We start from the raw sequence: 15961 nt of genomic DNA, 5'->3' as shown, positions 1-15961 counted from the left end.
GGAGAACACTGTGAAACATAGATACATAAATGTGAATGAAATAAAAAAAAATCGGATATCACAAGTCTCTCAAAATATGTTATATTACGAAAAGGCAAGAGTATGGCAAGCGTATATACGGCAATTCGCATGTACATGACTCGTCAGTTTAAATAATATACTTTAAGAAGCCGTCTGGTTTTTTTAATCCATTACCTTGGAAAATTATGAAGAGCCTTCAAAGACGAATGGACGCCTTAAAAACAAGTTTTTATGCAGTGTACTTGATAGCATGCTCAATTTTTCAGTGTTTAATGTTTGCCTCGCTTGGGAAGTTGAATAGAATGAATTCTTCAAAACGTCTATAAAATGTGGCTGATAAACAAAACTGCTTTTGAATCCACTTGAGTGACCAAATGAGACTTAAGGGGAGGCCCCCTATAAACTTGTAAAATAATTTGATGTCTACATCGTTTTCCTGATTTTGTCTGATGGTTGGATATTCTTCACTTCAAAAGCATTTTTAATGATATGCTAAAAGTCATTATCGGCAGTCGAAATCGTGCAGGGATTAAGCAACCGAATGGATGAAATATGAGAGCGCAACCTTTGCATGCAATTTACTTGACATTTTCAAGTTATTTTATAGGTTTTAAAACTGACACAGAAAGCATTGTCAATAAATACATAACCGAATTCCAAGAAATAATAACGAACATATCCGTTATGGATACTGTAAAATGGAACGAATGAACAGTACATAAACGTTGCTATCCTCAGCATAGGTTATTGGCTTGACCAGTATGGAAAGAAAAAAAGATTTCGCCGTCCATTCGTGGTTGAGTTCAAAGGAACGCACCCTCGACTCTATTCTATTAGTAAACAAACAAGATGGCTTCGTCCGAAGGAGGGAATTTTCAACACGGAGGTAAATAACGAAAGCAATTTGACTCTTTTTAGGTGGACATAAAGTTTCTTCTGTATTGAATATGATAATTTTCATTCTTAATTAGATCTAGTGGTTATTTGATTATTAAGCGAAGCGATAGAATTTTACCTTGAGAGTCGTCCTGACATCCTTAATTCGGTAGGCCTAGGCTAATCCTATTGTAGCTTATCTTATGCTAGCCTTCATCAAAGTTATTCATGAACCGCTTGCTGTGTTAATCTAGAACCTTATTAAAAGTAAGTTGGCTAAGTAATACTGTGACATTCTAATTCAACATGAGCCAGGCCCATGTAGGCTAGGCTAGGCTAACTTGTGTTGCAAGCATTTCATTCGAAACCATTGTGGTAGAGCTAAGAATTAACTCCGCGTCGGGGATTTCCTTGGAAATTGACTTTTTCTACAGTAGTTTGGTTGCTTATTAGAGTTTTGCCTTCATTTTTTGTCACACGACTGTAGTTAACATCAGAACTTCATCCACCAAGGTAGGGGACCCACTGGGAAAGTGGGGTTATGAGTGGGGTATATCTCCGGGACAGGGTGATTTGCTCCCCCGTTGTGTTATTATCCTACAAGTTAGGGGACCCCCAGGGAAAGCAGGGCTCGGTAATTCTAAGTGTTAGCTCCACAAGGGCTCTGGGTCGGGTAGACCACGGGGGTTCAGAAGGTGATTATATCTTACTGTAGCCTGTATGGCATTACAGAGATGAAAAACCCTTACACAAACACAGGAGGAACAAATTGGGCGAGGTAGCTATTATTAAGGCAGATCCTAGCGTCACTGCTATTTTGGATGCTACTGCGCATCCTCACTGTTATAGGGGAGCTTTTGGTACAGAGCCCAACTACTTACTGAGGAAAAAGGGGGGGTTAGGGGCCAGAAGCCTATAATACTTATCCAAACAATCACGTTATGCCACTAACTGTATTAAGGAAAACTCTCCTATTCTTCATACTTTAGCCCAAACGAAGTGTTAGGAAAGAGTGAAAAATTGGGGGATTTGTACACAGAGTTACCTGTATTTCTTCCTGTTTTAGTTTTTTATAACCGGCTTTTCTTCCTGCTTACTTTTATTTCTAGTTCCTTATTCAGAATTATTACTGCTCCTGTACATTGACACATTCCTGCTAGGTGACGTTTACCCTATAAACGTTACAGTATGATATTACAATTGAGGAGAGCCCTCCAAAGAGTGGGATGCACCCTACAGGAACTTTGATGAAAAAGGGGTTTTTGGAGGAAATTGAGAAGTTTCTCTCAGTGGTGACTGATTGAGAAACTATTGGCCGGGGCAGATTCATACATGATCTTCACAGGTTAGACCTTCATGTTTTCAACAGTCACATCCATCTATTTGTATTGGAAATGTTCATAACTTGTTCGTCAACTATATCAGTTTTGATAAGCTGCGCCCCTGGCCAGGTAACGCTGCCTACATGGTTAGATTAGGTTAGGTAGGTCAAGTTGCTATGATTACCTGTATATTAGCTTTTCTACAAAGGGGGAGTCCAGGGGGGTTTAGCCCCCCCAGCTAGGTAACATGGCCTGCTGGGTTAGGTAGGTTAAGTCTACAACCCCCATGCCAGGTAACGTGGCCTTGTTAGGTTAGGTTAGGTGAGTTACGTGTCACCCCAACCAGTTAATGCAGGCTACTAGGTTATGTTAGGTTAGGTAGTTTAGGTTATTATAATAACCTTTATTATAGGTTTCCTTTAACAGGGGGGTCCAGGGGGGCACAGCCGCCCAGCCAGGTAACATGGCCTGCTAGGTTAGTTTAGGTTAGGTAGGTTTTGTTACTTTAATAACTTGTATTATAGGCATGTTTAAAGGTATGTCCAGCCCCCGGTCAAATAACGCTGCCTACCAAGTTAGGTTAGGACAGGTTGGTTAGGTTATGATAACCTTTGCATATTGTTTTCTTTAGGTTGTTGTAATGATCTGTCTGTTACAATGCTTCTGTCACTTGGTAAGGTTCTGCTGTTGCGCTGAAAGTTTCCTACCTTTCCTCGCACATTGTTATATATACCTCTTTGCCTCCTTTTCTCAGTAACGTCATCTCACCCCCATCCCACTTCTCTCGACCTGTCACAAGCCTGATCTTTGTCGCAGCCCTATGTATTGTACTAAATGCATATTTCATTTCAGTAAAATGGCTGAGTCCTTGCCTTTAACATCACGCTCCTCTGAGCCTATAAGTCGCCACATTTTGCCCATTGCTTGTGAGAACTCTTTTTGTCAGTTATCGGGAATTATACATATAGACTATTTGGCGCAGGCCACTTATAGCCTATTTTTGTTTTTCCTCTTTCTTCGGTTACATCCAACTACCCTAGGCCTATGAGTACTTTTAAGAAAAAGAATGGTTTTTAGATTGAGTAAAATAAAAAAAAAGAATGCATTTCACCCATCAAAGAAATCCTAATGTAGCCAAGGGTGATCAGATGATTATCATCAGTTACCAAACGTTTATCAAGCATTAAAATATAGGAAGGATAATGAAAAGTGTGCATCCTAACATAACCTAACCTAAAAGCTGGGTCCTTCCTTGGCTGACTGAACCCTTGTACATCTGACTTACCTGGTAGTTTATATATAGCTTAAGTCCCTGACGTCATGGCAGAATTTCAAAACTCGCGGCAATCGCCGATGGGTAGTCAGGTGTACCACTAGTGCGCCCTCTACCCAGGTACCTGAACCATTCCAACTGTTCCTCAGATCTTCCCTGCCGCCATACCGGTTGCATCGTTAAAATTTTGCTCGTTTGGCCCGTGTTTTTCACAGAGTTTTGGTGAAGTACACTTTGGCTTTGGCTTTCGCTCGTTTTTGGATTTGATTTGGATTTTCTGGATTTGTTAGATATTGTTGATTTTGACCTTTGCTCGCTTTGGATTTTTTCTTACGATTTTCTCACTTTCCAAGATGTCTGACTCTGCTTCGAGTGTGAGAATGTGTGTGAGGGTGTAAAACCCGGCTTGCTAAAGTCTCGTTGGATCCCCACTCTATTTGTGTAAAATGCAGAGGTAAAAATTGCGAGTTAAAGGATAGATGTGATGAATGTTTTGGTTTATCAGAAAGAGAGTGGATGGATTACTACCGATATGTTTCTAAGCTTGAAAGGGATAGGATCAGAAGAGCCGGGAGTAGTAAATCTCGCTCTTCTAGAGATAGTCAGGAATTGAAGATTCTCCTCATATCAATCCTATTATTCATTCCCCAGTAGTGGTAGTCCCAGAACCCCCACTGATACTGATAAGGAACCAACCTTCAAGGACATGATGATGGCCATTCAAACCCTTGGACAAAGGTAGAATCCCTCGCAAGAGACAGAGAGGATTTATGGTCGAATGTCAGAGATCTGAAACATTCAAGTGTTAATATGAAAATAAAAGTGCAAGTGTTGTGGAGGGTGCGACGGTTGCTCGGTCCTGTCGTGCTCCTAGTCCTAGACCTCTTCCAAGCTCACCAACCCCTGTGAGAAGGAAAGTCGACAGACGAAGGGAGGCAAGAGGCTTTAGCTACCGAGCAGTCGTCCCCTCGAGCGCACCTGTTGACGCTTCCCAGGACGCTCACCCCGCCATAGGAAAGGCGAGGTTAAAGTGTTTTTTCCGTCCATTCGGAGGACGCTGTTACTAGACGAGGACTGGCGTCATACACCGGCGTCAAGACCCTCAAAACGAAACTTCCTTAGGTTTTTTGGCGGGGGATTTGACACTTCCTACCCGGGATGTAGTCACTGGAGCAGCCCAGAGCGCGTTCCCCTCTTAGTTCGGACGATTGCTCTCCAGTGAAAAGCAGACGTATGTTGTCGAAGCTGGGCAGGGCGTCTGCTTCCGCTGATGACGAAATAAGATCTTCTGGCGTCGAGAAACTTCATTTCCAACGCCGCATCGAAGAAAATGAATTAGTAGTTGATATTGCAGGCTCCCCATGTCGATCCCCAGCAGCAGGTAGCTCCGCAAGATCAGTCTAATTCAGGACATGCAACGGAAACTCTCTTCCCTGATGCAAGTCAAAGATCAGCCTGCAGAAAAGACGGATGCACTTCGTTTGTCCAGAGAATGATAATATCCTCGCGCCCTGTGAAACTTTTGACCGATGTTCGCACAGGCGCCAATTCTAAAAGTGACTTCAGGGTGCAGACGGGGGAAAACTTATGAAAATATTTTCGCCTATTCAGAGAATCCCTCAATCATTTTACGTCAGCCTGAGGAAGCTTTTGACAGATGTCGCACAGGATGGCCAGTTCTCAAGCGACCAGCAGGTTGACGGGACAATGATCAGACTTTGAAGGAGAAACAATGGGACGCCAGGCCTTTGTTTTAGCTCAAGAGGATGGACGCCAGATTTACGCGTTGGTATCGCCTGGAGAATCGTTGGTTGAACGCCAAGACGCCAGGCATCAAGAATCTGAATCCAAGACGCCAGGCCAGGAAGGCCATGGGGAAAACAAGAAGATGGACGCCAAGACACCAGACATCACGAGACTGGACACCAGGACGCCGAAAGCGTCAAGGTGATATTTTGAAAGAGGTCGCTTCTTTGGTTTTTGGTCAATCAGAAGAAGAGATTGATGATATCCCTCAGTCTCCTGTGGATCATGATCGAACAAGTTTCGGAAGAAGAAGATAGTAAAGGCCATCAACTTTCATCAGACTTCAAAAAGTCCATTATGAAACTTTTTAATGGAGGTTTTCCCTGAAAACTTTATTTTATCCTCCTCGTTCCCCACCTTCAGAATTTACTCTTGGGAAGGCGCCTAAGGAGTCAGCTTTTATGAAGATGGTTTTGTCCCGCTATCCAAGAGAGCTCTCAAAATGATGAATGAATGGATGCTTTCAAAGAAAGAACAAGGAAAAAGACAGCCTTTGCTTTTCCTCCAGCCAAACTAGCTTCAAGATCAGCGTTTGGTATCAAACGGGAGAATCGTTCGGCCTTGGAATACCTGCCTCTTCCCGAGGAGACTTCTCGAATCTTGTTGACTCATCTCTGAGTGGCCATGGGGAGAACGAAGTTTTGTTGGTCAACATCAGAGTTGGACCACCTCCTCAAAGGAATTTTTAGGGCCTGCAGGTCTTTAATTTTCTGGACTGGACCCTGGGAGCGTTAGGAAGAAAGATGGGATTATTCAGCACGACCAAGACAAAGAAGAATTTGTACATCTGATGTCGTGTATGGATAAAGGAATCAGAGAATCTTATGCCATGGATAAAGGTCAGAGACCAGTGCCAAGAATTAGCGGCACTTTTCTCAGCAGGAATCTTGAAGAAAAGGGCCCATCTTTGCTCTTTCCTAGCTAATGGGGTCACATCCAGTCAAAATCGGAACTAATTTACCCCCCTTTTTCCTCTCACCTCTTCCTCAAGACTTGGTTAAAGAGATTTCTACATCCTTAGCTCAGAAAACCACACAAGATCTTATATCGTTTTGTGCAACGCTAAATCCAAAGGTCGCTATAGACAGCAAAGAAAGTCTTACCAACGACTTTCATCACTAAAAAGAGAAAGGCTGAGGCTTCTGTGTTTCAGGGATCTCAGCCCTTTTGGGTGGCCCTCAGGTAGAGGTGCGTATTCAAGAGGGCGGGTAGAAGATCTCAACAAGAGAGGCTCTAGACAGGGAAGAAACAGGAGTCTGACGGGAGTCCCTTCAGACAGTGGTTGGTGGCCAGGCTGTTCAACTTCTGGCAGGTGTGGGAGAGGAGAGGATCGGATCTTTGGTCCATTCAACTGACTCAAGGATGGATACAAAATCCCTTTCCTAAGAAAGCCCCTGTTAGCAGACAAACCAATAGATCTGTCTCCCAGATACAGAGACGAGTCCAAGGCACAGGGCTCTTCAACAGCAAATATCTCTTCCTTGTTGCAGAAAAACGCAAGAGAGAAAATACAAAATCTGGATTCGCCAGGATTCTACAACCGCCTTTTCCTGGTTCCCAAGAGCTCGGGGGTTGGAGACCAGTACTGGACGTGAGTGCCCTCAACGTTTTTTTGTACAAAAGATGAAGTTTACCATGGAAACAACAAAATCTGTCTTAGCAGCAGTCAGACAACACGACTGGATGGTTTCCTTGGATCTTCAGGATGCATATCTCCACATTCCTATCCACCCGGGCTCCAAGAAATACCTGAGATCTCTTCAGGAACAGGTATTCCAGTTTCGGGCTCTTGTTTCGGCCTAAACACATGCGCCTCAAATATTCACCAGACTGATGAACAACGTGGCGGAATGCTGCACACGAGAGGCATCAGGGCCTCAAGATATCTGGACGACTGGCTCCTCAGAGCTCCTTCCTTCAATCGCTGTCTGGAGGATCTTCAAATGACATCTGTTTATCAGAAGAACTAGGACTTCTGATAAACAGGCAGAAATCTCATCTGATCCCATCTCAAGAGATCCTGTATCTAGGGATGAGGATTCAGTCAGGATTTTCGGGTTTTTCCGTTCACCATCAAGGATGGAACAGCCTTAGTAAAATTAAAGGACTTTCTGGGGAAACGGATCATGCTCGGTGAGGGAATGGATGAGTCTGCTGGGGACCCTTTCCTCGCTAGAACAGTTTGTTTCCTTAGGAAGACTAAATTCTATGCCCACTCCAATTCCATCTCAATCGGAACTGGGACAGAGAAAAGGGCTGGAGAAAAGTGCATCCCCATTTCAGAACCAATAAGACCGTGCCTTCAGTGGTGGAACGACCCCAGTCAAGCTCCAGGAGGGCCTTTCATTAAAACAGAGGAACCCAGACCTAGTGTTGTTCTCCACGCGCCGGACTCAGGATGGGGAGCAACATTGGGAAAGTTGGAAGTATCGGGATTCTGGACCAGAGAGCAAGAGAAGCTGGCACATAAATCAAAAGGAAGCTAACTGCAATCCTTTTAGCCCTCAAAGAGTTACAACACTCAGTAAAGAACAAAGTGGTGCAGGTCAACTCCGACAACACAACGGCGTTGGCCTACATCATCAGCAAACAAGGGGCACTCACTCCAGGTCTCTATACGAGACAATAAGAGCAATCTCTTCTCTGGGCAAAGGAGAAGAATGTGAAACTAGTTAACCACGTTTCATTCAGGGGAGAAAAAATGTGAGGGCAGACAGTCTGAGCAGGAAAGGTCAAGTCCTGGCAACAGAATGGACTCTTCACCAAGATGTCTGCAGAGAGCATGTGGCGGATTTGGGGACGTCCATGCATAGACCTCTTCGCCACAGCTCAAACGAAGAGGATGGAGACTTACTGCTCTCCTGTTCCAGATCCCGAGGCAATGCATACATAGATGCGTTCCTTTGGACTGGTCCAATTTGGACGTTTATGCCTTTCCCCTATTTCAAGATAATAAACAGGGTACTCAAAAGTTTGTGTCCCATGAGAGCACCAGGAATGACCCTAGTGGTCCCCCTTACTGGCCGACAAGAGAATGGTTCACAGAGGTACTGGAATGGATGGTGGACATCCTGAGAAGTCTGCCTCTAAGACCAGATCTACTCAAACAACCCCACTTGGAAAGGTATCACCAAAACCTCCAAGGTCTACAGCTAACTGCTTCAGACTATCGAAAAACTCACAAGAGCCAGAGGTTTTCGAAGGAGGCAGCTAGAGCGCTATCGCAAAGAGCAAGGAGGTCATCTACCATCAAGGTATACCAATCCAAGTGGGATATTTTTAGAGGTTGGTGCAAAAACAACTCTGTGTCCTCTTCCAGTACCTCTGTGACCCAGATAGCAGATTTTCTTCTTTACCTTAAGAGGTTCCTCATCGTAACTAAGTTTTCAGTCTCAGACCATTAAGGGATACAGGAGCATGTTGGCATCTGTCTTCAGACACAGAAACTTGGACTTGTCTGCAAATAAGGATCTCCAAGACCTTCTCAGATCATTCAAAAATGAAGACTGGCCCAGAAGAGAAAAGTCAGATCTCACCAGCGTGGAACCTAGACGTGGTCCTAAAGTTCCTCATGTCCAGGTTCGAACCTTTGCAAGAGATTTCATTCAAAAAGATCTCACAATGAAGACTCTATTTTTGGTTTTTTGATAAAAGAAGCAAAAGAGTCAGTGAGATACATGCCTTCAATAAAACTATAGGTTTTAGGAACAGCAAAGCTATCTGTCTCTACAACAGGGCAGAGTATTTTTAGCTAAGAATGAAGTATTTGCCTTCTATCTAAACCATGGCCCAAGTTATTTGAGATTATGAATCTGCCCAGAGATCATCAGGTAGGGGTTAGAGAGAGTCCTCTGTCCAGTAAGAGCTCTGAGAGCTTTTATCTACCAAAGGACAAAGAATTTTTTGGTTGAGTGAAGCTCAGAGGCGCTTTGGTGTTCAGTCAAAAGCCTCTCTCTACCAATGTCAAAGAATGCGTTATCTAGATTTTCATCAGACAGTTGATAAGGAAGCCCATTCAGAATGTAAGGAAGCGGACCTTAATGAAGTTTCTGTCAAAGGTTAAAACCCATGAGGTCAGAGCTTTGTTGCAACCTCTGTAGCCTTTTAGACAGAATAGGTCCCACAAAGTATCATGGACTCTACCTTCTGGAGAAGCAAGTCAGTGTTTGCCTGTCACACTAGGTTGGTAAGCAAGTACCAGCGCTTTATGACGACTGCTATACACTGGGACCTTTATAGCAGCTAACATAATAGTGGGAGAAGGAACTCACCCCTGCAATCCCATAAAACAATGCCCTTTGTTCTTGCCTTGGAATGGTTGAAATTTTATGGTTGTTTGTGAAGATTAGCAGACAGTCTTCCACAATCATTGATTTTAGTCAGGTGATCATTTTGTTCCTTGGTGGCGCCCGGAACAAGGGTATTATAGGTTGTCTGTCACATAGAGGTTGGTACACCGGTTGGCAGCTCCTAGAGGTCTTCAGCCCCCTGAGTGGATCGCTGGACCTCTTAAGGAAAGCAGACATAATGAGGGGGAGTTCATTGAAGTCAGCTTCCTTAAACCAGGTAAGAACCTTAAGTTGGTTTATTTTTTGTATAAGCAAAATTCCAACGATGTTGGCTGTCTCTGACCCTCCACCAAAGGTGTCAATCAGCTATATATATAACTACCAGGTAAGTCAGATGTTTAAAAATGATATTTTCATAATAAAATAAATTTTTGAACATACTTACCTGGTAGTTATATATAATTAAATTCCCACCCTCCTCCCCTCTAGAGACTAGGGGCATGGAAGATCTGAGGAATGGTTGGAATGGTTACAGGTACCTGGGTAGAGGGCGCACAGGTGGTACACCTGACTACCCATCGGCGATTGCCGCGAGTTTTGAAATTCTGCCGTGACGTCAGGGACTTAAGCTATATATATAACTACCAGGTAAGTATGTTCAAAAATTTATTTTATTATGAAAATATCATTTTTTTAACAGCATCCCAGTAAATATTCAAGTAAATAGAAAATACAGATTCAAATTCCTAAGACATTGTCAAATTTGTAAGGAAAACAAAGTGTTTTCAGTTGCACATTTTGTAAAAATTATGTTATTACTTGGACAATCCTATCTTTTGTCTTATAGTTTGTATGACAATAAATTTTTTAACAGTTTTATTTTATTTCTAAAACTCTAAAACATCACTCATCTCAACCTTGTCACACTATGATTTAACTACTTGGACTAAAAAAAAAATGGCTTATATTCAGTTAATTTCATGTAGGTTCAAAACAAATCATTTCTTTACAAAGACAAAAGATATGAAACAACAAATGTTGCTCAGAAACTATAGAATTTTGCTTGAGAAAATAATTACAAGCCCATTATTTGAAAATAATTTTTATTAAATTAAATTGACAAAAGATGAACACAGTGTTTTCCATATCAAAGCCAAAAAACTAGAGGTTCAGCACAAAAACACACAACATTCAAATGGGGGCAAAAAAGTTAAGATTTTACAGTGTTAATGTTCATAAATGCAAAAGTACTGATCATTTAAATTATAATTCTAGGGTTTATTCAACTGCCCTGAGAAAACAGGATAATGATACCTAAAATCTCCTCAGACATTGCTTTACATGGATTGTTTTTGATTAATAAAATTTTCAGAGCCTTCACAACCATCCCCAACTGTAATGACCTAGCAGAAGCAGGCCAGCTGCATCTCTTATTTTTCTAATTCTTTCTGACATAAATTATTTCAAATTTTTGCATCTGCATCAATTAATAAATGGTTTATAAGTGATTTTTTTTTTTTCTCTAATTCGTGCATTACTCATTTTTAAAAACTATTCATCTGTTGCAATCTTTATGAAAAAATGTCTAAAGCAATCAAAAGGATAAACGTTCAGAAATCACACCATGGAATTAAAAAGGCAAAAAAGTGCACATATCATATATCTACACAATAAAAAAATATGTTAGAAAGACAAGATAAATATTCAACATGTCACTGAGTATAATACAGAAGGAATAGGCCTTGTTGTGATACAAATGGATCCAAAATGAAGTTGAAGTGGGCTCATCAGCCTATTCAAGTGATGAATGCTAAATCCAAATTTCAATAGTAATATTTTTTTGCCATGTAGAGCAGATTTAACAGTATTTCTCTCCAGATTATAAAAAAAAAAAAAAAAAGACTTACTTCATTTTTGATTGTTTCATTCAGTTTATAATTCAATAGGATCATTTTATACAGTCTTAATCCCCTTGTCCAAAAATTTAAATTTGTTATTTTTATATATTTAATTAGTTTACAAATGGTGCCAATTATGTTTGTTGGTTTCCCAGCCTGGTGTAATCAAATTGAAGGGTAATGAAGAAAATGATTTAAAGCTGCTAAATTGGCATTGATTTCAGTTGATTTGCAAAGCTCCCATTTCATTTCTAGCATCATTTTCAAAATTAATTTATGGGTTGGCAAAAAATTGACAAAGACTTTTCAGTCAGGACAAACTAAGATAAAATTACAGCTTTGTAAAAGTGGCAGTCTTCTACCTAAAACAGCTATCAGTAACTTAAAAGATTACTAATTCACATTATCTCAAGTTGCAGATTTTGCAAGCAAATCTGTTCCTTTCAAAAGATGTAAAACAGTTTATAACACCTTGATATATTTGATTGACTGTCCCAGATATAAAAATGAAATGCTTATTTACAAAATATTAATAAATATTTAGACTTTGATTTTTGATTCTCATTGATATCATTTATTCTAAACAAAATTAAATTAATGGTTTGATGAAATGATTTTTTCTATCATTTTCAACAAAGTTTGATGTTGAGATTACCTAAATGTAGTGACAAGAGAACTGGTATTATAGCATCATTTTAACCCAAATTGAACCCAGTTGGTAGATGTTTACAAAATGATTAGACAAATAAAATTACACTGTTTAAGTTGTACCAGTATTGTTAAATATTAGAACTAAAAAGTTAGTCAACATTTCAGTGATGGTCATTCTAATTAAAAACATGTGCCATATCCTACATGGCTGGCTGGGTTTTGCTCCTTTACCTCCTAAGTAACCTTTCATAAAATCTTAGCAAGGGCTTTATTTGGTCCCATGCTTGCTAATTTTGATTTTTTTTTGCTCAGTGAGTTTTTTTTTTAATGAGTCTTTTACCATCATTAACTCAATTGAGTCATTCACTTGGTAAATACTTTTTCTAAATTCAGCATTTGGCAACAAATTATGACATTTGTTCACAGTGCAATAATTTGCAAATCTGTTCATATTTGTAAAAAGATAATTATTCAATTTTTTTAAGTGTAGGCATTAGAAGCATCTTGGATCCTTCCCTTTGTCTTCCCACCTGTCATGTTGCCTTATGTTTGACTTTATGATGTCTTTGGTCCTTCAATGGTGAATCTTGTGCAATGGATTAAACAAACAATTTCTTTCTTCCATTGATCCAGAGGCTGCTCAGACATTTGTTACTATATCAGTGCCTCAGGTTCTAGGTTGGGGGCTTTTCTGGTCAGGAGGCATCTTTCCTTTTCTTTTGGAAGATTAGATATGAATGTGGTTACATCTAAAGAGCCTGCAGAGACCATCCCCACCTGGTTTCCAGTCCATCTCATGGCTTTTTCAATCCATAGAACATTAACATTCCTTGATGACATGGACCCATTGTTTGCTTTCTCTTCATACCATGAGGGATCAGCATTCCTCATTTTCTCTCTTTTGGTTGGCCTGTGCTCCTTCTACTGGGTGAACAGTACCTGGTGTTGAGCTTGATTTTGGAAGTCCTTTTGAATGGAGGAGACATGAACCTTAGGAAAGGTTTATTGAACTTAAAATCTGAATCAGGTCTAATGCCCCCATCAACTCTCCACAAGTGGCTCCTCTAGTCTGGAGCAGTTTCTATGGTTGATGGGGAATGCTGCCTAGAACCTGGTATCATTCAGGGACCATTCCTTTCATCTTCTGTTTGTTTTATCAGGTGATGGATTGAAAAAAGAGTTGATCAGGACAGGTTTTTTCTGGGCCTCCCTTTGGAAAGTGATCTGGGAAGAAGTTTTCCCACCAAGATGTTTCAATGACCCTGTTCCTCTGTTTGACCCAGAAGGACCTATCCATCAGGTTGCGACTTGAGTGGGAGTGTTCTCCTTTGCATACTTCTTACCTCAACAGTATCCAGGTCCCATAATACCTGGATCTGCACCTGGGTCTGCCTGCTCATCAGTCACTTAATTGCCTAATGTGAAAATGTCTAGGTGATTGATTTTTCAAAGTCAGTCTTCCCACAAAAACATGACTTTGTCACCATGAAGTTGTCTGCAAGCTAAATGGAGGAGTCCAGCTTGACCACTTTGTCCATTACACTGTCCCTTTGGTTGAACTTGATGCCTGCAGTGCCAGCTATTCCTGGTTTGAAAACTGGGGATCCAATTTGTTTTCTGGTTCTCTATGGAGTTCTCCATTTTATCAGTGTTTTTATCTGGGTCAATTGCTCCTCAGTTGAGTGTTGGCTAATTCATGATTAGGTTCCTGATTGATCTCAACCAAAGACTGACTGGTATTTTTCCTTGTTTGGTGTCTTATTCAGAGAACTTTTGTGCGGTGTCTCAAGGGTGTCTTGATTTGTGTCTGCTGGTCTGTACCGTTGTATTTGTTGCTGCTATTGAAAATTTAGGATTCAAGGGGCTGCTGGCAAGGTGCAGCCTTGCTCCATCTCATCATCCTTGGCACCTTCTTGGTCCCCCTCTTCTGTGGCTTCTGCTGATAGCCTTGATTTTTTCCCATCTTTGCAATCGCAATTTCACTCAATGGGATCCAAAGATGCAGTTTTCCACCAACTCAAGAGTGATGGGAGCCTTGCCAAGAATGTGGGACTCTTCCGGCAGTTCAGTGATTGCATTGATCAGTTTGGAGTGCTGATTCCACTGACCTTTAAGAGGGCTTCCTTCCTCTTTGACTCTGTGCCCCTCAGAAATCACCTTCAAAGGTTTTTAAAAGACCTGTATGGTCCCCCACAAAACCTCTTGTGCAAATGTGAGGTTAAAAATGGCATTTTTTCTACCCACAGTGAAGTTCTTTCCTTCTTTTAACAAGACTCAGCTTGATTGGAAATTTCACTCAACCAGATTAAAGATGTCCCAATCTTTAAAGTTGAAAATAAGATCCCAGGTAACAATCAAACACATCTTGATTGCATCCCAGACATGAAAGAAAGACTTATTTACTTCAATAAACCATTTGGATATTCTCAGTCTTAAGGTACACTACTTTTCAATTGGCATATGGATTCTCTTCCTAAACAAAATTGCATTGATAAGTGGAAATATACCTTTGCTTTTTTTTTTCTCCCATTTTATTTTTTTCTTTTTTTCTTTTTGGCCCAGTTTTTCTCTAGCTTGTCCCTCAGTCTTGGTTTTAGGTATTGGGATTTATAGTTAACTACTTAATTTTTTTAGTACTCCCCCATTCTTTTGATCTGAGAAGAAGACTGTGAGTTCAGAGGTCTCTTTAAACAAATCATTTATAATAACTAAAAAAACTAGAATGTTGTGTAGGCTAAACTTCTGGCTTCAACCCCTTTATTATCAATTTTGAAGCTGAGGCCACAGCTACTTTTAATTTCAAGGAAACTTCAAGCCCTTTCTCACTTATTGGTTCTGGTGTGAAAAAGCAAGGTTTGGCTTTTTTTTTACAATTTTTTTTGGGGGCACTGTTTTTAATTTATGGCAAGCAAGATATATTTTTATCATGATCCTACAAAATCAAATTAATAGATCTTTAGGAAATTAGTTGTTCTCAGAGAAATTTCTGGACCTATCTGGCACAGTTTCTTTACTAAGTTGAACTCCTTTTCTTTTGCCATTTTTCAAAATGTCATGTATGGTATCAAAATTTTGTTTCTTAGAGTTTCTAAAACTGATTACTTTCCAAGACAGGACAGTCTTAAAAAAAGGACCAAACCCTCATTTTTAGATTTTTTTCTTGATAAATTTAAAATAAAATAATGTAAATCATTTTTATCATAGTATTACAAGTTTGAAACACAATGTTGTCCCAGAGAATAGTCAGGTATAGAAAATACCTTCAACTCTTGCTAGGAGCTTTGTCCATGCCATATCTTATTAAAATCTGACTTTTTGGACCCAAAACAGGGAATGGAAAAACTTGGAAACCATGGTTTTTTTTTGAATTTTTATAATTATTTTTACTGTAAGGTGTTTTGTTCAGGCTAAATCTTTATGAAAACCATTTGTTTAGAAATGTACAATTTGTTAACATTCAAATTAGCTCATTAGGTATTATTATTATTTGATTTGATAGTATTTTGAAGGTTCTATTTTTGGGAGGGGTTGGTGTCATTGCCATCTGAAATAATCCATTCATGCACTTATTTAAGGTTTTTGCAAGATCCCAGAGAAAAGCTAAATGTAAATTATGTTTTCAGTTTAATTCATGTTGGAAAATAGAATGCTGTCTGCAACATCTTGCTGATCCAAAATTCCTAACAATTGTTAAACAAATGAACAGTAGGTTATCCTGCTACAATGGCTTTCTGTTTTTTTACTGTCATTTTCTGATTTCAAATTGATGTGACCTCATAGGTCTCAGCACTCAGAAAATCATGGCCAGTTCTAACATCGATAAAG

General features: G+C 40.1%; 1 protein-coding gene across 1 annotated transcript in view; it reads left to right on the top strand.

Moving 5' to 3' along the window:
• Positions 1–754: 754 nt before the first annotated feature.
• The window catches only part of lin-52 (DREAM core complex component lin-52), an 87496-nt gene continuing 72289 nt past the window's right edge, over positions 755–15961 (top strand). Inside the window, exon 1 of the mRNA XM_067104569.1 lies at positions 755–907. Coding sequence (XP_066960670.1) covers positions 871–907 — 37 coding nt within the window. The 5' untranslated portion in view covers positions 755–870. The remainder of the gene's footprint in view (positions 908–15961) is intronic.

This window comes from Macrobrachium rosenbergii, chromosome 5 (assembly GCF_040412425.1).
Source record: "Macrobrachium rosenbergii isolate ZJJX-2024 chromosome 5, ASM4041242v1, whole genome shotgun sequence".
NCBI lineage: Eukaryota > Metazoa > Arthropoda > Malacostraca > Decapoda > Palaemonidae > Macrobrachium > Macrobrachium rosenbergii.
Note: the sequence above shows the minus strand (reverse complement) of the source record. Positions and strands in the feature narration are given on the sequence as shown.